Here is a 24,163-nt window from a genome sequence, read left to right as displayed (position 1 = left end):
TCAACAGCTTTGTAATTTCAATTGTTTTTCAAATCTATGACTCTAGGCTATAGCCTACACACATATGTAAAGGTTGAAGATATTATCACGACACATTTTTATGTTTTTTGTGTGTAAATGTTGAACAAAATGTCATGCAGTGCAGCCTTTTTGCCACTGTTGTGACTGCTGTGCTGTCATGACAAAGGCCTTAAAAATTAAACCATGTAAACTTAAATTAGATGTAAAAACAAGCTTAATTGTAAATTAAAAGTAGCAGAAATGAAGCTTCCAGCTTGCTATACGGTCTGCAGTGAATTAGGGACACTGATTAGGTCTCAACATGTGTCCATAGTGATCCGACGGCTCATTCAGCTCCAGAATAAAAACTTTGAAAACAGTTCCCTTTCAATCAAAAGCTGAATTGTAAAAATCCAGCATTAAAAGCTGTCAAACCAATCACCAGGCTTCAGAAAAAGAAACACCTGGTTGATAATTAAGGGCTCCGCTGCTGTAATAACACTTCTCTGAACTTAAACTCTCTTTAGTTGCTCTGACTCCATCTTAAACTAACAGCAGATCCAATTGCAAAGCCATTAGCATTTAACATTACTGTAATTACTGTGTACATTTCATTATTTTCTCAGTGTATTAAATGGCTGCTCCGTGTTGGTGGGAGGGCTATAGTTTAATCTCTATCTATTACAGTGAGCCACGGTTCTCAAAATAGCATTAAGGGCTTCATAATCAGAGGGAACTAATTGCCTATGATTGCATAAATGAAGTGCCTCTCCTTCATCAGGTCTGTTACTGATGTCCAGCTTTTCTCCCGCCTGGGGATGCGAAGGTAGTTGACCACGATACAGAGAAGGTTGGAGAGACCGCAACTGGATGGTAATGGGAGGAAACCAAAGATCTATTATGTCCATGGGGGGCTGTGAGGGCAGGGGGTGCTGCTGCTCCTTTTTTTTTTTCCTGTCATCAGAGTTGCCTCCGCTTCACAGAAAAAAAAAAAAAAAAAAAAGAAAAAAAACGAACCACGAATGCCCACCATTTGAGAAATGAATTTATCCAAGTGGCAGTCTTTTTCCCCATTAGTAAGTGTTTAGATCAGCGTTTTAAATAATTGCGTTACCAGGAATGATATTTAAAATACATTTGGGAGTCAATGAGGCGGGAAAGTGCCTACATGTTTTGCTGATGACACCCGGGCCATTTGGAAGACATCAAAGTAGAGAGGAGGTAGCCCAGATGCATATTATAAACTCATTATGTATATCATTTAAAAGGATGTACTCCAGCCGCAAAAACAATATTCCTAGTCTCTCTCTAGTAATGTGTGTTTTGAAAGTTGAAACTCTAACTCGCTTTCTGTTTAATGTGGCATCTATTACTAAACTGTAACATGAAATAAATGGCCTTGATTTCCATACCGGAACAGTCATTAAGGTATAGCTGGCAAGCAGCTATGCTGCTGTGTCTTCAAATGTAAAATAGGAAAAGTATCCTTCACTGCTAAGACATATTTTCTTCCACCTGTGGCACAAACCTGATGGCGCTCGCAGGCATCGCGATGGGCCGTGCTTCGTTCATCAGATGAATTTATGCGGGCTTTAAAGTCCCACTCCAATCATCTTTTAAGCTACTTTCACAGCTTTCCCAGTGGTCTTTTAATTCTGATTATGCCGTTTCAGCCAAAATCCAGTTTTCTAGGACATAGTTTTCTGCAGAGCAGCAGAAATACGTCAGAAATCATCCAATGGCACGGAGTAAGCCTGTCCTTATTTCCCATCATCTCTTAGTTTACATTCTCTCTCATTAGCTTATAGCCCCTTGTGACAAAGTAGTTTATCTACTTGTCACCGGTCTATCATAACTCATCACCACATGTTTAAGACTTCTTTGATTTTTGTAATGTTTCTCACCTTCTCTTCTTGTTGCCCAAGGAACAAAATGGTGGCCAAGGCCCTTACTTCCTGTTTAATAGTTGGGCACAGGAAGTGGAAAGAATTTGGATTTCTTTGTATATACATTTTGTTGTAATGATTTCAGTTGTTTGTTTATTTATGTATGTCTTTATTTGCAGGACTTTAACTATTATTTACAAGACATTTCTATCTTTTGTTGTAATTATTTTAAATGTTTGTTTAAATGTGACTTCCTTCCTGGGCGTGGCCAGCCAATTAACTGGAGCCCATAAAAGAGAAGGAGCTCAGTGTGAAAGAGGGCATGTGTGAGCTGTGCAGCCAAGGTGTGAGACCAGCAAATAAAAACCTGGACCTGAAGTTAAGAGTCATCTGCCTCCTTTGTAAACCAGGCCACTCATGTCACATCACATTGTGACACCCCTCACAACCCCAACATAACATTACCGGTGCAACAAAAATGACGAGCAAATTTGGAGCCTAATGCCAGCTTGGACGAGGAAAACAAAGACAGACATGGATCAATTTGTCTGCAACTGGAAGCATGGGAATGGAGCCGAGGAGGGAGCCCGCCAATTTTAGCACCTAAGTGACTGCTACAGGTTTTTTCAAACCGCATTTTTTTCGTCTAATGATTTGAATAAAGAAAAATTCAGAAAGGCAATTTTAAGCTGAATTTTTTTTACATTTTGTTAGGAATGATTAGAAACAGGATAGTTAGAAACTCCCTTTTTAAATTTTATTATACTAACTTTTACCTTTTATCACATTAATGACTTAAACTCGATTCACTATGTATTATCATCTCAAAAGTATATTACACTCCAGACAGAGCACAACCAAGACTATTGTCTCGAAAAACATTCCTTTAACATCCTCCCTCTTCATCTTTGTGTGTTCTGGTGTATGCGTTCTGGCAAATGTCTGTGATAACCCCAGAGAGATCTGACACTTTATGTGCTCTGACCTTCGAACATCTAGCCTGCAAAAGTCTGTAGGTGGGTTTTTCACACCATGATCCATCGAATGAGGTTCTGAATATGCAAATGCAAGGTATATATGTCAACCCTTTTTCTGAACCCCTTTGTTCGGACTTTGAATGCACCATGTTCACATGTCTGTAACCCTGCGTACAAATCTGTGGTCTTTGTGCGGAGTAAACCTAAAAAAGATAAGTTACTGTCTCTGAGTCATTATTCATTATTTCTGTGTGCAAGAAACTGACGGGGTTACGAACTAATACAATACAGTCCTTTCTAGAGAATCCAGTTTCTTCACATATTTGTTCTCCCTCATTAAAACAAATACCACAATAACACGTTAAAAACTCTGTTTTCATCGGAGTGGGTCTTTTAAAAACTAAAAAGGTCACTCCAACCCTTCCTTTGTGCCTCTACAGCCTTTGTGTGAAATCCCAAGAAAAATGACCATTCATGAATCAGAAGACATGTTTGTCAGAAGCGTTGGCTTATGAGGCTTAATTATGTGCCGTCCCTCAGCCATCAGAGCCCCACTCGTGGGGCAGAGTGACACAGCGGTTGCCAGTCGTTCAGCCTAATGTTCTAATGCGGGGGGCCGTGTGGATGCAGAAAATCCATTAGGGCTCTTAGGAAAAACTACAGAGCAGAAAAATACATTTTGCAAAATACTTACTGAGGCTTAAAAATGTGTGTTAGTGTTTGCTCATCTTTCAGCAGATACACGGAAAATTTCAAATCGAAAATAAAAGTTGAGCTTTGCTTACAACTAATTTTTGATGAAAGGGGATTTTTCAGAGGGTAAAGATCTAGTATGTAAATGTTCTCTGCCTTTAGCAAAGTGTTTGCCATGGTCAAAAAGAAGTTAAAATGGAAAAACCTGACATTAATGAGGAAAGACATTAGCAGTGATCAGACGGGGAAGTCTGAGCCAACGATCATTTAGAATCTCTTTCTCTATAGTGAGAACAAAACATTCAAGACATTTATTTACATCTTAGATCTACAATGAAAAAAGTGGTAGCCAAAAATAGGAAAAGAAGTCTAAGAAAATCAATAGAAAGTAGTAAAACGATGCAGCAAGAAGTTTAACTTAACAAGAAATCGGATCAAAAGATATCAAATTATAGAAACAAGACGTTCCACGCAAGCATTAAAAAAATGGGAAAATACGTTAAAGAGCTAACTGTTAATTTTACTTCAAATTGAATGTCTTATAGCCCAATAAGAAGAATGTTTGTGCTAGTTCTAAGCAATTAGTTTTGTATTTTTTGAGTTTTCATGTACCTAATTTATTTACCATTTTGATTAGAGTGACAAAAAGACTAGTGTAATAAGTGACTCGTTTAAGAACAAAATGAGAATGTCGTCTTAGTACAAGGTGGCCCTTCATAATAAAATAATCAATCAGGCCAACCGTCTCAATGACCTGGACAGGCGATCAGTCTCCATCACTGGAGACACCACTCCTCCTTTCCATCACTCCTTCTCTCTGCTGCCGTCAGACAGGAGGTACAGTAGAACTCGGTTAAGAAAAAAAATCTACAAGAAAAATCATTTGTCTGCAATTTATATGATTTCTATGTTTCTCTTAATATTTTAAGATATTTCAACAATTTAATTTAAAATATTGCATTATTTATATTTATTTTATTTGAATATGAACAGCCAATAAAAGGTAATCTATCTAAAAACTCATGAAATAGAATTTCTAGAACTTGAATCTTAATTTTTGTTTCCAAAATAATGACAATAAATGGCAGTCAAACTTGTGTACAATTATTGAAAGTTAAAATAACATACTTAAAATTAAACCAAAAATTACAGACAAATGTAATTTTTTTTAGACTTAAATTAGGTTTATCTATTGCCAAGAGCATGAAGGAAAAGGATTGTCACATAGGTTAATAATAACTTCCTTATTTATATCCTGATCAGTCAAAAATTTCTCAACTGTGCTGATTTTAAGGAAAACTTGTGGAGCACAGAAAACAATTTAAATCTGGTGAAATATCTTGAATGTCTTAAAACAAGATTTTACATTTTGTCACATTCTTTGCAGTCTACCTACAACAATGTATATTGTTCAAGTTCATACAATTTACTGTGCAAAAAGGCTTAAACCAAGACTGAGGAAGCCTAAACCTGTATTTTAAATATGAAAAATCGAATGACTATTTAAAAATCACTGTCGTGCATTCTAGATTTCAAAGCTTGAGGTTTTAGATTAACTCCTGAGCAACATGACAAGATGTTTGGATGTTGTAAAATAAAACTTTTTAATGTTTAAAGTCAATCATTTGTACGATAAACAAATTTGAAAGGACTGGCGTGTAGCTGGAGCAGCACTTTCAGACTTTATTGCAATAGCTGCAGATCAACCGAACAGCTGCAGGCAGCTGAGAAGTGTGAGCGTTTGCACGTGAGACCTAAAAATAGCCCATCTTGTCACAAGGTGGGAAAGGTCTCTTACCGAATATCAAAACAACTTTGTGAACCTCTAACCCGTGAGCATGAGGAGGACAACAAGCAAATAATTCTGATCCAAATCAAAGGCGTTTTTTTTGACAGCGTCCATTACAAAAGCCTCTTTTCTCAGGGACCAGCATGTCTCGAGGAACCTTTTTCTTTACATCCACTGCCTTGCGTTCCCTTGAGCTAGACAAGGAGGAGCTGGAGAGAAACCGGCACAAAACACAACTGGCCTCCCATCACCTTAGCACTTATATGCAGAGGAAAGAGTCTGTGAACAGAACGTCTTGGAGAACCAGCTTTGTCCAGCGTCCTCTTCTGTGCCAAGATGTGGTGATCCAGAATGCCGTCTACACAGGAAACCTGGAGGCTCTGCAAAGACTTTTTCCTAGAGGATCCATAGCTAATGTTGTCATTGAACCTCAAGGAGGGGACATGCGCTGGGTCGCCCGGGGAGAAGGTAAGAGAAGACGTGTGTCCACTGGCAGCTTCATCGCATCTCTAGATGATCAGATTTAAGACTGTATCTGTTGCTTTAATAGAACCAATAGGGAACTAATGTCAGGTTTGTGCTGCACATGAAGACTCTGCAACACTACATATATAGAAGCAGACCATGAGACAGTATTGTAAGCCATTACATGTCCACCTCATAGACAACCGCAGCACTTATTTGTTCCGTGCAACAGGGCATAAAACCATTGGCTTCAATTGAGCCTTTCACTGTCCACTAGAGAGGCTGCCGGTGAAAGACTCTAAACAAAATTCAGTTTCCATCAACAGCTTTGAAAAATTAAAAAGCTTTACGTTTTAAAAATAAATCGCTGCATAGCATTACTTAAAAAAAAAAAAAAAAACACGGGACAGTAATGCACAGTCATCGACTCCCATGGCTCAAAGAGTCACATGGCACCTTCCTGAAATAGCCCTGTCTGCACAAACAGTCCACAGAAACGATCGTCCACAAGGCAAGTCACAGCCAAAAAACAAAAGGAGGAAAACCACCAGGTCAGCGGGGAACATGGCTTATGTGGGATCTAAATTTAAGTGGCACAAGTCAAAGAGATATCGTGAAGATGTGATCGCCACAGCCAAGGCCACGGGCTGCGTCCTGCAGTTCTGGAACTCTCTGCTTGTGGGCGATGAGTTGACTCTTCTCAGCATTATGGACGACGACGAGTACAGTTACCTTATTGATGCCATTTATGACACCAGCAATATAGAGGAATGGAAAAACTTCCGGTTCAACTACAGAGGCCTCAGTAGGTTTTGCAGTGACTCCTATTTTCTTCAAAGAGAAGCTACAGCATGCAATCTGAAATGTGTTTTAAAGACACACTTGATAAAAATCGTGGTTTTGGTGTTTTTAACATGTTTTTTGGGGATTTTTCTTATGATGGAAGGCATATATTGAGAAAATTGAGCTTAATAATGCATTTCTGAGTATTTCTTTATTCAAATTGGAGTGAATCAGGATCAGATGTATGAAAAAAAGAACTTATTTGTGATGCAGAAAATATACTTGGAGCTCCCTACCCCTAGCTCTCAGCAACCAGGAGGGGAAGGGCGGTCGGGGTTGCTTCGTGCCAGTGGTACTGCCCCACAACTCAAATTTCAGATGAACTCCTGCTGCCCTGCGGGAACTGTGTCCTAAAAACAACACAGGTTTTGGGATTTTGCCTTAAGATAGCATAATAATAATTTAAAAAAGACCATTAATGTTTTTATATTAGCTCAAAAAATGGCTTTAAATGAATCTTAATATTCTGTTTTTAAAGGTTAAACCGCTTGACTTTCTAATTGCATACTCCTAAAGACCTCTTCCTCTTGCTCTCTCTGTTGACAGGACTTTGGTCACTCACCTATGAGCAAGAGCTGACAACGCCGCTTCACATTACTGCCAGTAGAGGTTTTGCAGACTGCTTGGATCTCCTGCTGCAACGTGGTGCAAACGTGGACCTGGCACCTGGTGGAGTCACTGCCCTGCACGAGTCCTGTGAAAACTGCCAGCCAGAGTGCACCAAACTGTTGCTGGCTTATGGCGCCAACCCCAATGCCGTCTCTGAAGATGGGCTTATGCCTTTGCATGTTTGCACAAGCCCTGAATCTTTGGAGTGAGTATCAGAAGAAGGGCTGGACAACCCTGGTCCTCAAGAGCCACAAACCTGGCTTTTCCTGGACTGCTTGAAGCTGACGAGCAAAATCAGGTGTGTTCAGTCAATCAGGATGTTGACTCACCTGGGTCAGCTAGTCAGGAGTAATCTGGGGAAGGAGAGCTGGTGTACAGGCAGGGTTGTGGCTCTTGAGGAGTAGGGTTGGCCATCCGTAAAGTAGACTAAAAAAATCCCAGATACCTGATGCTTCTTATCCTTTATGCCAGTGATGCAATGTACACCCTGGGCATGTGATACACTTTCAAAAACATGTTGAATTCTGAAACGCACTCCTGTACTACCGCATGTACCTACACTTGGAAGAGGCTTGGTGAACAATGTCGAAGCAGTGCAAAAATCTCAAATCTTTCTCCATCTTTGTCTTTCACAGCTCTATTCCGACATATATGAAAGACTTGGTGACAAATAATTCCAACCGGGCACAAACCACAATAATTAATTTCTCCTCCATGATCAATTTTGAAAAAGTTGGCACTTCCCTGAATCAAATTAAGCCCACTACCAAGGCCGAGTCCCTGATTGGTCAAAGTTCAACTGGTTCACCTTTCCATGTGCGTTTAATAGCCTTGTGTTTTCCTCGTAGAGCCCAAAAACTGCCTTAAAAATGTGGGTAGCGAGGCTTGAGTTTTGAAGCCCAAAATGCACGTTTATGTAGACTTTTCATTGGAATTCGTTGTTTGAATGTGCATTCCCGAGGCCAAACGTGAAAGTAGCATGAAATTTAATGTTCATTCATCCTCTAATCCTTTTGTTCCCCTTTGGGGTCACGGGGCTGCCGGAACCTTTCCCGGCCACTTGTGGGCGAAGGCTGGGGACACCCTGGACAGGTTGCCAGTCTGTCGCAGGGCCGCAATCACACACCCATGCACAATAACATTCACACCTAGAGTAACCAATTAACCCATGAAGCATGTTTTTGGACCGCGGGAGGAAGCCGGAGTCCCCAGAGAAAACCCACACATGCACGGGGAGAACATGCAAACCCCACACAGTAAGGTCCCCCATTTATGTTCTGTTTCAGGTCCCCCAGACTTGAACCAGGGGGGCTGACCACTGCACCACCGTGCAGCCCAAAATTTGAAGTTGTTGTTTTGTAACCTGTTGAAATGTAAACACATTAGGTAGGGTTGATACTAAGAAATACAACCCCATCTATGAAACGTTCCTTCTGATTGCAGATGTGCCAAACATCTCCTTCAGTACGGTGCAACAATCAACGGTCACAGTCTGGATGAAAACGACACCCCCTTACATGTTGCAGCCAGGCACGGCCTCCCCCACCATGTCGACCTCTACCTGAGCTACGGCACCGCTTTAGACGAACAAAACGATGAGGGCTTCACTCCCCTTAACTCCGCCTGCTCTCAGCCTCAGGAGCTGCAGGACCTGGAGCGTTACTATAAGGTGTGCCAGAGGCTGCTGGAGGCGGGAGCAAGCCTCCACATCAAGGACCAGGACAAACACACTCCTCTGCACATGGCCTGCAAGAATGTGAATCCAGATATAGTGGATCTGCTGCTCGCTAAGGGTGCCTGTGTGAACGACATGGACTACGGGGGAGAGGCTCCCATGCACAACGTCTTGAAAGTGGTGTGTTACAAAGCTTCCCATCAGCCGGAGAGGATCGTCCGCGCTCTTCTGAATTATGGCTCAATCAGGGTGTGGCCTGGTGCTCTACCTAAGGTGCAAATCCTATCCCATAATACCTCCAAATGAACCCTAGTCATGCATTTGATGTTGGTTAGTGCCAATACGCCCAGAGCAACACCCCATTTTCATCAAGGTTACTCCCTTTAACAATTAGCTTGAATCGCCTTGAATTAAAATCTTAAAACATCATTTTTTTACAGACTATATAACTTTACATTCAAATCATTACTATTTCATGACACAACATGAAGTGTTGCACTCTCTGCAGGAAACAGACTACAACTATCAGTGAACCAACATGCACTAGACAAAATGCCTGGTTCCTAATTAGGCGAGTGTTAATAGGAGATTAATTAGCACTAATTGCATAATTTCCAGTTAAACCCCTAGGGAGAAGACCAATCTGCTCATTTCACAAGTGTTTAATTACTTTATTTCTTCAGTTCTGAAGTCACAAGCTCACTTATGAGCACAAATTATTGTATGAAACTGATTGCCGTGCATCTTTCAGGTTCTGAAACACTGCTCAGAATCTCCTCGCACCATCGAGGTTCTCCTGAACGCCTACAGTCACCTCAAAGTCACAGACACCTGGCTTGAGTCTGTGTCTACAGAGGCTTTTGAGGCAAGTCACCCAAACAAATCCATTTTGACCTCTTTGTTTTTAGATTTTTATCTTCCTCGTCTTGTTATGCTTACATCCTCAAAAAAAGTTTAATATCACCGTTGCCAAAAAATAATTACAATTATTTTCTATAAAATTACATCTATATATTTTGGATCTGGGCTCTAAGAACCTGATAAATGTTCGTTTGTGCTCAACTCAACAGAAACACAAAGACTTTTACGAGTCAGTCTTCTCCTTGGCAATGAAGCCTCGATCTCTGCAGCACTTGGCGCGCTGCCGGGTCAGAACCTTCCTGGAGGGGCGGCTGCACAAAGTGGTCCCAGAACTGGATCTGCCCACCTTCATCAAAAACTATTTACTCCTGGACTACAGAGGATATGTCCACTAAATGCACCTCGTCCTTTTTGGATCATGCAGCCCATTGTGATGCTTTGCTGACAGTGGCTGATATTAAATATTGATAAATATTTGAATGTTTAACCTTTACATCAGATGACGTTGCAATTTTCTTTTTATTGGTGTCACTTTCTACCAAAGTCAACAGTTAAATGCTTTTTCCACAAGAGGGAGCTATAGACAAGAACTATTAAAGTAAAAGATTTGATTTCTGTTTTAAACGTGTTTTCTTAATTATTTCTAGTTGCCTTTTGTGATTTTAAAGTGAGCATCGTGGGTTTAATGTTATAAAGGATAATTCATAACATAGTTGGATGGATTTGTTTAATTTTAGGAGGATGTTTTTTATTTATTTCAGAATAAAATGTGATGCTGCATCGTGGCTTTGTAGCCATTATTTGTGCGTGTTTAATACGTAATTAATGCATATTTAATTGTGTGATGTCATTTTGAGAGCAATTAAAAGGATTGTTTCTAAACAGAATTAAGGGGGGGGGGTTCTGCAGGATAGATGGTTTAAAAAATACGAATTTGTGTTTCTTTTTGGAGGAAAAAATGCGTAAAATTTGCTATTCAGGTTTCAAAATTGGGCATCAGAAATATCAAAGGAAATTCAGTTTAATTATCCAGATAGCAATTGAAAATAAATCTGCTGGGATTGGAATTTTCTTTCAAAAAATGTCTCCAATTTGTGTTTAAAAATTTTGGAAAAAGCTTTTTCTAAGAACAAAACAGGAAAAAAAGAAATGAATTAAGTAGCAGTAAAATCTGATCAAAGAGAGCTGCTGCTGCTGCTCGAGTCACTTGCAATTATAAGAATTAGCCTGGCCTGGTCCTCCAGAGCTAATCAGAGTCGGTGGTGAAATGTTTATGTCCTCGTGCAATCAGCCGACCAGTTGGAGAGCCCGGGCACGCAGGACTCAATAGGGCTAATCATCATCAGTTCCCATTTCCATTTAAAAGGTGAGATGATCTGATGATCCACTCAAAGAAAAAGTCTCTTCTTTTTTATTCTCCACGTGGATCTTTGATCAAAGACGAATTATTACGCGCAAATAAAGGGAAACGACTGCGTTGTTTAGTCTATAAACGCTGCAGGGGTGGTGTGGAGGTAAGTTTACGATTCACATCCTTTCAATCTAGTTTCCCTGAGTTCTTTCAGAGTGGAAAAGTCGCTCCCGTTTGACTGGAGTGTCCCAGATGACCCCACGTAAACGGTTTTAATCTGAATCTAATCTGACTCTCTCCAGGGAACAATTGTTGCAGCACTTCTTTTTCTGAAGCCAACGGCTTTGTCTTTAGCCGTAGAGAAAAGGAGAGGCGAGCCGGGAAACATCTGCCTCTCCTCCCTCTTGACTCTTGATGCCCATCGGCCCCAATAGTCCAACAAAAGCGCTCGTTGTTTTACGCTGTCCCTTAAATCCAGAGTAATTACTTATCATCAATCAAAATTAATAATAGCTGATTGGGTTGGTGTGGTCAACGATTATAGAAGGGGAAGGGCTGGAGTCTCTCACACCGTCATGCAGTCAATGGAGAACCTGGAAGGAGGAGGGGGGGGTGAAGGAGAGCTGCGAGGGGGGTGCGACTCCTCTCTTTGGGCTCCACTGGGAAACCACCGCCTCTCAGGACGGCCAAAAAGTCATGGGCTGAATAAGGAAATGAAGCGTAATTTGAGGAAGATGGATGAGCCCCCAGGGAAACACCCCCTTTTCATTCCCCTTGTATTGCAGATGATAACCAATGCGCTCTCGCCGTCTCCTCCTCTGCGCGCACATGGTGCGGCGGAGAGGGGCGGAGTGAGGAGGCGCGCAGAGGGGAGAGGTAGATAGATAGATAGAGAGTGTGTTTATGTCTCAGAGTGTGACAAAAAGGTAGCGCTTGGGCAACAAAGCGCCCGAGTGACTGACGCGCAGAGCTCGGGAGAGGCAGTCCGCGCACAGGGATGACAGCACTCCAGAGGATCTACTTTCAATCCGCTCTTCGCTCAAACTGAAAGTTTGGCCCGGCGCGCAGAGAGGACACGCTGCTGTCAAGTTTTCACCCAAATAAGAGGCTTTTCCTGCAGATATGCAGAGACCAGGCGGTCAGGGGACTGCGTTCTCCATCGACTCCCTGATAGGGACCCCTCAGCCCAGGCCGGGACACCTGCTCTACACGGGCTACCCCATGTTCATGCCCTACCGGCCGCTGGTTATCCCGCAGGCTTTGTCCCATTCGCCCCTGTCATCTGGCATACCTCCGCTCGCGCCGCTGGCCTCCTTCGCGGGGCGGCTCACCAACACGTTCTGTGCCAGTCTGGGACAGGGGGTACCATCCATGGTGGCGCTCACCACAACCATGCCAAGTTTCTCGGACCCGCCGGACAGTTTCTACCCGCCGCAGGAGCTGCCCGGTCCGCGTTTGAGCGCAGCTGACCCCGGAGCGCGCAGACAGGAGAGTCCGCACTCCGAGGAGCTGCACAGCCGCGACAAGGCACAGGAGCTGCTCAACTTTTCGGAAACTTTCCAAACTATATCGGGTAAGGACGATTACGCACGACAGTTGCGCCAAGAAAAAAGTGCGCACAGATTTGAGACACATTGACAAGTTATATTTGTTAAAACTGTGTTTTATTTCTACAGAATTTTTAAATTATTTTACATTCCTTTTGTCATTTTCTTATAGAATCTATGTTTTTGTGGGAAAATTAAAAAGTTGTACAAATAGAACCGGTTTTCAGTCCTTTCATAAAACCCAATTATTTTAGTAATCCTGTCATCACACATAAGTGAAGACTTGTGGAGAATTATTCCATTTTCTTATTTTGAAACGTCTCAGTTATGTGAACTTTTTATCCATATTCCAGGTGAGACCAAACTGTACAGTTCAGATGAGGAGAAGCTGGATCTAAAATCAGCAGACGCGGCATGCAGCGACCGGGAGGACAGCTCCGCTGACAGCGAGAACGAGAGTTTCTCAGACGGGAACAACTGTGGGCCTCTGGGGTCCCAGAAGGGCAAACTAAAAAGCAGCTCCCAGGAGGCGCTGCCCACCGGCAGCTCGGCGGGGAAGAGCCGCAGGAGACGAACAGCTTTCACCAGCGAGCAGCTGCTCGAGCTGGAGAAGGAGTTTCACTGTAAAAAGTACCTGTCCCTGACCGAGCGCTCGCAGATCGCGCACGCGCTGAAACTGAGCGAGGTGCAGGTGAAGATCTGGTTTCAGAACCGCAGGGCCAAGTGGAAACGGATCAAAGCCGGCAACGTCAACAACCGCTCAGGAGAACCCGTGAGGAACCCCAAAATCGTGGTCCCCATCCCCGTGCACGTCAACAGGTTTGCAGTGAGGAGTCAGCACCAACAGATAGAGCAGGGGACCAGACCGTGAACTCAGAAAACAGAGTTTAAGAATCCAATTCAAAGACAGACACCCTGTTCCCCTGATCTGCTGAGCGCATGACGCACTAAACGGAGGATTCAGTTGTTTGGTCTGAAAGGTGAGAGTTTGCTCACAAACAGAGAATTTGGCAATATGTTTTTCTTTTTTATTATTATTATTTATTGTGATGTAAATATATAAATAGAAATAAGGAGAAGTTATGAGATGTGGCTGTAAATATTTTTTAAGTATTTATGTAGGGCCGAAACGTTCTGTTGTGCATGTTCTGATTTGGTGACGGAAAAAAAAGTTTTTTTCTTTTCTTTTTGTGTTTCGTACAGTTTGTTGAGACACGTTTGCATGTAACTGAAGAGTTTCGTTTGACAGGTGTGTGACAAACACCTTTCAGAGATATTTGTCGAAGAAGGACAAGAAAAAAATGTGAAGGAAATAACGACCAAACAAGGGACAGTTGTAAATTATAATTGACCTAATAAATCACTTTATATGAAATCCAGATTGAATCATTATTATTTGGAGGAAAATAACTAGAATGTCTGACTAGTTTTTGAATTTGTTAACTGAGTTTTCATTTAAAAAAGCCGCAAGTGTTAAATGGCAAGCATCAAATTTGCGCAAATTTCTATAAAACATTTCCTCAAACATTTTTAAATATTTGTAGATTTTATTATTTTTAATGTATATATTTTAACTTATTCAAGGCAAACAACAAGTTTCACTAATCCTCCAAGGTTTTTCTCAAATTATTTTGAATTTTCAATTGTTTTCTTTTAGAAATAACCTCAGAAGGTTGGATGAGCGTTTTTCTAAATGGCTGCAGTGATTGATTCCTCCTTATGGGAGGCCATGTAGTCTCAAGTGGACTGATGGGTCCTCATTAGCCTGGGCGCATTCAACACACTGTAATTAACTTCTCTGTGAGTCACGACAGGCCTCCAAACGGGAGCATCCCCGACTCATTTCTTGGCTGCAAAATTTATTTTGGCAAAAAAAAGGAGAACAAAAAAAAAAAAAAAAAATGGGAGAAGGAGGGGGTTTACTTTCAGAAATGAAGATAGATTTTATTTGTTTTTGTTGCATCTCATCATTTCTGGGGACATTTCTCTCACAAAAAATAATTTATTACAAAAAAGATTAATATTATAATAAAATGTTCAAAAACTCAAAATTTTATAAGCCAAATTTACAAAATAATGTTATACACCACGTGAAATGTAGTCATTTTTTTACTGCATGAACAGAATTTCTAATAAAAAATACATTTTGACTTTAAAACAAAAAAAGGGCAAAGTTCAAGGTAGCCATCAAAATATCTGATTAAAGGATGGAGGAAAGAAGAATGGATCTTTGGTGAAAAGCTTCATTTTCATGGCGGCTTTAGCTTCTCTGAGCTATTTCCAGAAGACTCTCATGTTGGAATAATTTTGCTTCACAGACAATTACAACTAAATTCTTAGGCCTTGTGTCATATTTGATGATTCACAGCAAATTTTTGGACTTTAAAGATTTTTTAGTGTCAAATTTTATTTAAAAAAAAAACATTTGTGTCCCTAAAATTCCTACTCATTGTGAAAGCTCCTGCTATATTCTGTCAGGTTCTTATTAACACTCATCCCTGCTGCTGCACAGTTTGACCTCAGAGCTCAACCGTCCATGACCTGGGCACCAAAACAAATAAAGTTTATCTCAAAGTCCACCTCATACATCAAGACTGTGACACTCGGATGGGGATTCAAGGAGTGATGGTCTTGTGAAGCAGCGGTGGGCAGTTTTATTATGAGACAAGAGCTGACTAATATGGGTGGTCAGTTTCACAACGTTGTGCTGTAATGTAAAAGCTATTTCAGTCTCCATGAGCTGCACAGAAAAGGTGACGATGAGGAGCTGCGGCTCAGTTCAGCCAACAGTAAGCTGCCATTAAAATCCCTGTTAACCTTTTTTCGAGTTTCAGTTTATCCATTCTGTGAATCAGAAATCCAAAATTGAAATATTTTCTTTAAAAGACAATCGTTTCTCCATTCCCATCGGCATCGTGGGAAAGAGATGGAAGCACGGAGAGCCGATTGGAGGCCTGACTTGTTGGGGGGGGGGGTCCGGACAGTAGTGGCTACAGTGATGTATGGGCAGATGCATCAAATCGCACAAGATAAACAAGCGATGAGTTTCATCAGGGCCATCATAGCTTTAATTTGGCTGCCTAATGAGTCAGATCTAGTGGCGGAGATAAGAGTTGTCAGAGGCCTGGCTCTAATGAATTTCTTGCCACTTGTAATCAAGGTTGCCTGTCTGAGGGGGGATGATTAATGGAACCCTGGAGGATTCCCTCGGCCCTCAGCCTTCATTACAGCTAATGCATTCTCAGGCAAATTAACAGCGAAATGCAGGCGAAAGCCAACGGGGAAGGAGAGAAGAAGAGGGAGGAAGGAGAAAAAAAGGGGAAAGTGATGGGAATGGAGCGTTAATGCGAGACAAAGAAGTGTGGGGAGGTGGAGCATGGAGAAACAGTCCAGGTGGGCAGCAGCAGAGAAAACTGGATAAGTGAGAGGATGGAGACATGACTTCAGAAAAAAGGGGAACACGGAAGCAGGGGTCAGACATGACAGAGCCGAAATTGATAAATGGATGCTGCAGTCTCCCAGAGAGGAGAGGTGCGAGACTGACGGAGAAGAGGGCATGTAATTACTGGTAAAAAGGTTAAAGGGGAGCAACAGTCTCCAGATGAAGACAGGCAGAAATGAACATGCAAGATAAACCACCTTGATACAACATTTGAGCCATTACCGGGCAGAATATTAACCGCCTGCTCAACGGGCTGGCTTGTGGCAAAGCAGCTTCCAGGTGTTATGGAAATATGGACTTAATGTGTGCAAATATGGTCTTGTCAGGTCTCTGCAGTACCCATCCATCAGCCTCAGACCCACCTCTGCAATCTTGAAGGCAATTTGTCTGTGAAGAGGTGGGCGGCGGAGAGCCCTCCACACCGTTTAGCAGGCCCCGACGAAATATCAAAACACACAGCAGTGCAGACACGCATACCTGTCTCTACACAACAAACACAAGTGGCCGGGGTCTGTCAAAGCACATAAATTAAAACACTTCATTTCATTGGTTCCTTTCAGCCATTTATGCACAAACAGTACCCACATTTAGCTTTTGTACACCATAAGAATTTTAAAAACTCCAGTGTTATCACCTAAGAGTCTCCACTCAAAGGTAGAACTTTGATGAAACTCTCATAAACGCAGAAATATTTTCTATGCATAAACTCTCTTCTCAGGTTTCTTGCAGTGAGGAAGTTGATCATTTATCTATAGAGCTTCAAAGCGTGACTGCGCTGTGGCTGGAAGAGGCCAAACCAAACAGCAACCAGCTGATAAAGCGTAAACAAAGCCAGCCAACAGAGAAAGAGGAGGGGAATGAAGATATACTGAGACCAGATTAGCAGGAAATAAGGAGTGGATTAGAGGAGGCTCGACTCCCCGAAACACTGAGATCTTTTGGTTTTCCTGATGGTGTTAGACTCCTGACACTAAGCTCAGCTCCTTATCTTAATCCTCTTTCAGGAACTGTTGGGGGTCCTGGAGGCAGGAAGTGGGGAGGTGGTGTGACTTACCTCCGCAGAGGCCGATGACAGGACACACAAACGAGAAATAGGAAAGACTGTAATGACTATACTTTTCATTTTCATATTTGTGGTAAACAAGATAGACACCAGACTAATTTGTCATTTTCTGCAGAGTCAGGGGAGGTTACATGTTTTATTTTAAGGTGTTCATTAATGGGTCAATAGTCAGCCAAGCGTCCAAGCGTACAACATTTTGCTTTTTTGCTTTGTTTCAGAACATAAAAGGAAATAATACAATCGGAAAATAACAAAAAAAAAAGATATTTACATACTGCATTATAAATATGTCGAATGTACATCAATATACACAATTCCCAAAGACAGTTAGGTAATGTTAACAAACAGAAATACCTTAAATTTGACCAAAAAAAAGAAAACAAACTAATAAAAAAGGAATAAATGGAACCAAAACCATTTCTGCTAGTTTTTCTATGGAGCTCGCCTTCAGATAAAAGCTAATATACGTAACTAATATTTACACTGAAGTGTTTTTTGGCAAAACAAGCAGGTTTTGAGTGTGTTTCATTTCTCTTCCTAAATCCTAAAATTTGCAAAAAAGAATTAGGCAATGGCTGTACAGAAAAAAAAACTCTTCTGTCATTTCACTGGACAGGAAAAATATATACTCAGTGAAATCTGTTGGTCAAGTAATGTTCAGAAATAAGGCCAGTATCACAGTACAGTACGTGTTACAACATCAAGTGAAGTTTGTGGCTTTTTTATTTCTCTCTGAGGAAGTCAGGTGAATTTTTTTTTATATTTTTAAGTTTAGGAAAGGAGATTTAAACTTTTATTCCCGCATGGAAGCGACTCAATGGACGCTAAATGGAAATAAATAAAAAAACAAATCTGCACTCGTGTCTGACATCTGTTTAGTTTTACCTTGTAAAAACAAGAAGAACCCCTCTTATTCTGGTTTTTTTACCATGCATGAGACACAAAAAAAACAGTGCAGCCATGACATCAACCAGCCAAAATTCCAAACATTTTCTGCAAAAATTCCTGCAAGTTGTCTGAAATTTTAGGTAAATCTTGCAACTTTTCTTGGTTCTGCAAACACCTCATGACCTGTGCGAGAGCACCCCCCTGCAGGTGGAGGTTTCGCAAACCCTGAACTCCACCTTTCACAATAACAAAGAGAGAAAATATGTCACAAACTTTGCAGAAATGCTTCGGGGGGGTTAAACTGTACATGTAAATTAAATTAGGAATAAAAAACTTGCTTGCTTTTTTAATTGAATAATTAAGTAGTCAGTAATTATCCATGCAGATGATCCACATTTTTGCTTGTCGTGTTTTAAAAGCATTTAAAAAAAAGGCTTTTTTTTATAAACTATTTCTCCATAAGAGTTTGATTTCCTGAAACTATGGATGTCCCCCTTCCACTTTTTCATTTAAAATAAAATACCATTCCAAAATAAAGTAATCCACATAAAGTACCATGTACTATCTTGCTCAGTAAACATAAAAATCTTTGTTAAAAAAAAAAAAGTCTTAAACCTTATTCTTCATATACTATAAAGAAATCGGCTAAATCAATCTGTAGAACATTATATATATGAAAAAACTAATTTATTTTCCCCTATAGGAACCATTTTTATCCCTTATATTGTCGTCATTTTAGTCATATATCTGCATTCTCTTGAACACACTCTTAGGCTGATAGCTTTTCAGGACTGGACGGTCTTTAAAAAACTGACAGAACAGGTTTTTTTAAATTGACTCTAAAAGTCTGAGTAAAACTGTTCTGATAAGAAATAAGGCAAAAGAACATAAAAAAACACAACTTTTTACACAAGTCTGTACAATTTAACACACTTCTGCTCCAAAAATGTCACTGCAGACGTTTGTCTTCAACCGGTGTCCTTCATAAACAGAAATGTAATAAGTATAAATGTACTGTACAGGTATGGACACACACACAAAGTACCACATATGTATTTCACAGCAAACAAAAGGAAGATATGACCTTTAGAGTTTCACATCTTTCAGGCCCCCCCAGGAGCTGAATGCATATTTGAAGATGCTTTTCGTTCAGAAATTTGTGTCAAACAATTATCAACACAATCTCGTCCATCGGAAAATGATTCCAACAAAGGCATCGTAATGGCAGAATTTCCGGGTTTCAATCAATTCTTTGTATTCGAATGAGATCTGATTGAAGAGGCACGCTTACAAAACTATGTGGCCTAATGGCCATACAACACCATGCCCCTTAATTCCTTCATAGTCGTTGACACTTTTACTGAAGGATTGTGAAGAAGAAGAAAAAAAAGTGCCAAAGGAAATGATTCTTTTTCACCCAAAAGGAATTTTGCAATCAGCTCCTTTATGACGATCCAAATCCATTTCCCTGTGAATTGAGTATCTAAATCATTTGGCCTCTTTAACCATAATTGCTTTGCCTTTGTATATGAATAGCATGTCAAAAGGTTGATAGCTGGGTTGAAAACATGCATCATTACGAGAGCTGCAACAACCACTGTTATCATGAGGAATGTGGTTCTCCTCACATCAGTGTTTTGTCACTTCTTCTGCTATTCTTTACAGTTCTGCGCAATGAAGCTTAGGTCTGGAAATCTGACAGAAGTTTCTCACTCTCGCGCTCATTATGCACTCCGATCACATCGCAGAGGGGAAGACATCAGAGGAAATGTTCAAGCATTAAGGAAATGCTTTTTCGTAGGGTAGTTATGAATGCCGGAGAAAGTCATTTGTTTGGTTGACGCTTAGGATACAAAACACTGTAAAGCTGATCGTGATCATTTCAGACCAAGACGGAGTAAATCGAACCATCCAAATGAATAAAAATAACAATTAAAAGAAAAAAAAAAGTACAAAGTCTGAACCTTCCATTTACAGCGCAACATAATATTGCAGCTTAATCCATCACTTGTGACGATTCTCTACTGGTCATGGAAACACAGTGAAACTGAGGAAGTCCTCGGATGAGACTGGGTTGGGTGCTCTGGCTTCTACATGATGCTGATGCTGCGGTTGAGCTCACACTGGGCATTGTTGTTGTTGACGTTGGGGTTGCGGCGGCTCATGTTGGGCGTGGGCACAGAGGTGAGGCTGGCGGAATCGCTGGGACAGCCGTGTTGAAGCAGAATGTCGGCACACTCCTGGCTTCCAGCGCGTCGGGCGTAAGACAGAGGCGTCTGGCCACGAGCATCTCTGCTTTTTACGTCCACACCGTACTGTTACAGAGAAAAGGGAAAAGCATTGGTAAGCTATGCATTTTACGCACAATCCTCACTAACAAGCAGAACATTTGAGAAAGCAAAAAATCTATTTTTTTTAATTTCTCTTAAATCATAGTTTTTTTTAAATAAATAACCTGCAGAGTGATAATGCACATCTTGTTTAACCCTTGTGCTATCTTAGATGACCCCACCCTTACATTGACGTGTTCTCCCTACCATGACAAAGGTGGATAAAGGTGGAAAGATTTCATGTAATCCATGGACACCAGTGAAGATCACAAATCATTGAAGAAAAAAGGTTCAGCGCACTGTCTAGTGGGTCTAGATGACCCAATGTTAAAGGGTCTAGGATAGCACAAGGGTACAAAGTGTTGTTTTTTGTTTTTCTTTTACATATTTAAGTAAAACTTGAACTTAAATAAAAAAAATACTATACACTTTCTTTAGCTAAACATCTTTAGTAAAACGTGCTGATACATAGCATACTATGTTCAACTACATTTTTAAAACCAGAATTTATGGAGTTCAGAAACACAAATTCAAAATAAAAAACACCTGGTTATTTGGTAAAAAATACTTATCACTGTTAAAAATAACAGAAAACACCTGAAGCAGTTTAATTATCACAAGCAATAACATATTTAAGGAGACCTTTAATGATTCCAGGGTGTGAGGGGTTATATACCTTGCTATACTATTTAATATACGGCATTATGAACAGTTTATACGTTGAAAAAAAATTTGTCATCTCTAATGTCTCCTATATGACTTTAATTGTTTTCACGTTTTTTCCAGAAGGAGGCTCAGTATCTCAACAACCCCATAAATACTTTACATATCTGGAACTAGCGGCGGTAGTGTAATAATGTGGGGTCTTTCAGACTGAACCTGATTATCGAATTCGCTGTTCAACACTTGTCCAAAAATGTGTTCATAAACCCGACGCTCCAGGCGCATGTGGGAGGAGCTACTGCCAAAGTTTGTAGCTGCATCTCTACATGGAAACATGGACTGTACATCTGTATATCTCAAATACATGGAAGACACAGATGATGTTGAGAGATCAGGTTCATAAGAGCTCTATAAGATCTCCATGTCTGGGTTCATGAGCTCATTCAGAGACTCAGAGCTTCACCGTCTACTGCAGGAACCGAGTGACGGCCGCTTTCAGCGGTACTTCCACCTCTCTGTGACCCAGTTTAATCACTTTCTGTCCGGCATTACTCAGAGGAGGGAAAAAACAATATTAAGAAATAAAATTTGTGGATCTTTTTATTATTGTCTAAACGCAAATTAGAATAAAAATCCTAAAGTTCAGGAGGAGAACGATCAGATTCTCCTCCATGTTGGTTATGGACTCCACCCACTGATCACATCATGAACACATGAAGCTGAGATCCTGATTGGTTGAAATTCTTCCACAAAGTTCAAATATTCGAACTCTTGCCCGAAACGTGCTGCTGGAGCGTCGTGCCTCTAAGCGTGACTGTTTATTTACCTGTCATTGAAACTGGACGCCCCCTCTGAGCAAATCACGTTCAGTGTGAAAGTGGCTAAACCCTTTAACACCGCCGTTGTCCCGGCAACAGGAAATAATCCACACACTCTGCAACTCATTGACCGTTTATGCAATTAACGGAATTCCAACCGATTCAGAATCCGTTAGCTCTATGTTATTTGGGTAAATGTTTTTATTATCATTCATGCATCCATCTTCAGAGCCCAATGAATCCTTTTCAAGGTCACAGCCAATCCAGCTACAGTTGGGGGAAGGCAGGGTCCACTCTGAACAGGTCACCAGTCTGTTGCAGGGCCCAGCATTCCTTGCACATTCCTTGAATGTGACTTTTTAGGGCCTGGTTAAAACCTTAAGCATCAAGGTCTGCTGATTCACTTACTTTTCCAGAAACCAACACCAAACATTTGACGTGGGGGATCAAATTTGAATGACTGGTAAAAGCTCAGAGCAGACTCACCCAGATGAGCAGCTGTGTGATGACTACATTGGCCATGGCACACGAGAGGTGAAGTGCGGTGCGTCCGTCTCCATCCCCGTAGGTCTCATTAACCTCTTCCTTGGTGCCGTGGGCCAGCAGCAGCACCACCAACCTCAGGTCATCCTCCACCACCGCGCGAAGCAGCTGCTGCCCCAGAGGAACGTCTGACTGGGGCAGCCCCACCAGGAACAGCTTCTGCTCATACTTGGCTCTGATCCATCGCTCCTTCTCTTCCCTGGAGAGAAACGATGGAGGGGACACAGGTCAGCCGGCAAGAAGGATGGATTAGTAATTTCACTCATTGATAGAAGACGAATTTAGAGGCAGTTTTAAAGACAAAGGACAGTGGACGCTCAAGGAATCAGGACCGTAATTGGCCTATGAGACTCACTAAGGCATCGTGACATTTCTAAATAATTAGGGCGACTTCTCTATCACAGTGGGAAATAATACAGGAAGATAGGCTGCAGAGATGAGAGAATGCCAAAGGGTGTGACACTTTGGGCAATATTCCAGTTTCTAGTGATTATGACGGTTAAAGCCTGGACAGCTCTCTAAAGGTTACACATCGTGAACAGCATGTCTGCCAGGGACAATACAGGAAGGCGGGGGACGTGTTTTTATCAGCACTGTCGGCTGTCAGTCTAAACTGGTGGATCCCCTCCACAAAAGAGGCAGTGTGTCTCTGAGCCCCAGCCTCCCTAGGGGTGCCTGAGCCCTGAGTCAGATCGATGGGCTGAATGGCAGCCAGAAAGGGACGGAGTGATGTGGGGCTCCGGCACTCCAGCCCGCAGCAGAGAATGGAAGCCAAGCAAAGGCTTCGTCCTCTATCGTCAGGCAGAGCTCTATCTATTGCTCCTCATCTTGACCCCCATCGTTTCTTTCTCTACCTACATACAAACTGCCAAAATCAGAAAGGGGCGGGGGGTGGGGGAATCAATATTGATACAGAAATGAGTGAAAACACTGAGTGTGGTACTAACCCAGTGACCCTGTCAGCTGGTGTGATAAGAGGAGCAGAAAGAAGCTGTTGTTGTGGGTTTGTGGATGAGTGACAGAAAAGAGCAGGTTTGTAAGGATAAGTTGAAGCCAAGGCTGGCTGGACTGACAAGGCCCCCGCGGGACCCCTTATCAACGAGCCAAAGCTGGGCAGCATGTACAACCTGACAGTCCAACTCAATCCAATTGTGTTCTACCAAAATAAAGGGGGAGGCAACCTAAAGCAGGTCTTTTATTACCCAAGCTAGCCTTTAGGGTTAGCAGCAAAACCTTTAATCACTCTTGATTAAAATAAACGCAACATCAAAGCAACACTTTCTTGGGCTAAGAGGAAAATACCTTTAAGGTCCCACTCCGCTCATCTTCTGATCTATTTTCAAAGTGTTCGCGGTGGCCGTTTTGTTATGATTATGCCGTCAAATTGTCTTCTTCTAGGACATAGTTTCTGCAGAGCAGTTCAATAGAAACTCACCTCTAAGTTGTGGGAGGGATCACTGCAGCAGAGCAACCCCGCCCCCTCTTCCCCTCCCCGTTGCTGAGAGCTTTCTGTTAACCTGCTCTCCCGCTAGCTTAAATCACCAAACTAACATTACCAGTCCAGCAGAAAAGGCCAGCAGTATTGAAGCTATCCAGCCGTTCAACTCGGATAAGGAAAACAAAGACGTACATGGATCTAGTTAGTCTACAAGTGGATGCATCGGAATAGAGCTTGCGGCCCACCCAGTGAATTTTCTACGTCAAAAATACTTTTTTTTCC

General features: G+C 41.5%; 3 protein-coding genes across 6 annotated transcripts in view; 2 read left to right on the top strand and 1 right to left on the bottom strand.

Moving 5' to 3' along the window:
- Nucleotides 1-5,305: 5,305 nt before the first annotated feature.
- Nucleotides 5,306-10,583, top strand: asb10 (ankyrin repeat and SOCS box containing 10). Of its 2 annotated transcripts, none has more exons than XM_004079395.5 (5): nucleotides 5,306-5,813; nucleotides 7,200-7,467; nucleotides 8,706-9,210; nucleotides 9,689-9,802; nucleotides 10,008-10,583. In XM_004079395.5, the coding sequence occupies exons 1-5, from the start codon at nucleotides 5,489-5,491 to the stop codon at nucleotides 10,191-10,193; spliced, it is 1,398 nt and encodes a 465-aa protein (XP_004079443.1). In that variant the 5' UTR covers nucleotides 5,306-5,488; the 3' UTR covers nucleotides 10,194-10,583. The 2 variants fall into 2 exon arrangements, with proteins under 2 accessions (XP_004079443.1, XP_011485304.2); XM_011487002.4 differs by lacking the exon at nucleotides 5,306-5,813 and adding an exon at nucleotides 6,115-6,615.
- A 516-nt stretch (nucleotides 10,584-11,099) lies between these two features.
- Nucleotides 11,100-14,071, top strand: gbx1 (gastrulation brain homeobox 1). The gene is made up of 2 exons (XM_004079394.5): nucleotides 11,100-12,722; nucleotides 13,050-14,071. Exons 1-2 carry the CDS (start codon nucleotides 12,272-12,274, stop codon nucleotides 13,565-13,567), a joined length of 969 nt encoding a protein of 322 aa, XP_004079442.1. The 5' UTR covers nucleotides 11,100-12,271; the 3' UTR covers nucleotides 13,568-14,071.
- Nucleotides 14,072-17,299: 3,228 nt separating this feature from the next.
- agap3 (ArfGAP with GTPase domain, ankyrin repeat and PH domain 3) overlaps nucleotides 17,300-24,163 on the bottom strand; it is a 145,624-nt gene continuing 138,760 nt past the window's right edge. For all 3 annotated transcript variants that reach the window (XM_023965328.2, XM_078934094.1, XM_011487000.4), the window contains exons 17-18: nucleotides 22,387-22,642; nucleotides 17,300-20,404 (exon numbers count right to left, since the gene is read on the bottom strand). In XM_023965328.2, coding sequence (XP_023821096.1) covers nucleotides 20,180-20,404; nucleotides 22,387-22,642 — 481 coding nt within the window. In that variant the 3' untranslated portion in view covers nucleotides 17,300-20,179. The remainder of the gene's footprint in view (nucleotides 20,405-22,386; nucleotides 22,643-24,163) is intronic.

The sequence above is a fragment of the Oryzias latipes genome, chromosome 17 (assembly GCF_053564925.1).
Source record: "Oryzias latipes strain Hd-rR chromosome 17, Olatipes_Hd-rR_3.1".
NCBI lineage: Eukaryota > Metazoa > Chordata > Actinopteri > Beloniformes > Adrianichthyidae > Oryzias > Oryzias latipes.
Note: the sequence above shows the minus strand (reverse complement) of the source record. Positions and strands in the feature narration are given on the sequence as shown.

Coding starts and splice junctions, on each gene's coding strand:
- asb10 (XM_011487002.4), top strand. CDS start 6,243: ATGGCTCAAAGAGTCACATGGCACCTTCCTGAAATAGCCCTGTCTGCA. Junction 7,468..8,705: donor ACAAGCCCTGAATCTTTGGA/GTGAGTATCAGA, acceptor TTCTGATTGCAG/ATGTGCCAAACATCTCCTTC. Junction 9,803..10,007: donor TGTCTACAGAGGCTTTTGAG/GCAAGTCACCCA, acceptor TCAACTCAACAG/AAACACAAAGACTTTTACGA.
- gbx1 (XM_004079394.5), top strand. CDS start 12,272: ATGCAGAGACCAGGCGGTCAGGGGACTGCGTTCTCCATCGACTCCCTG. Junction 12,723..13,049: donor AACTTTCCAAACTATATCGG/GTAAGGACGATT, acceptor TCCATATTCCAG/GTGAGACCAAACTGTACAGT.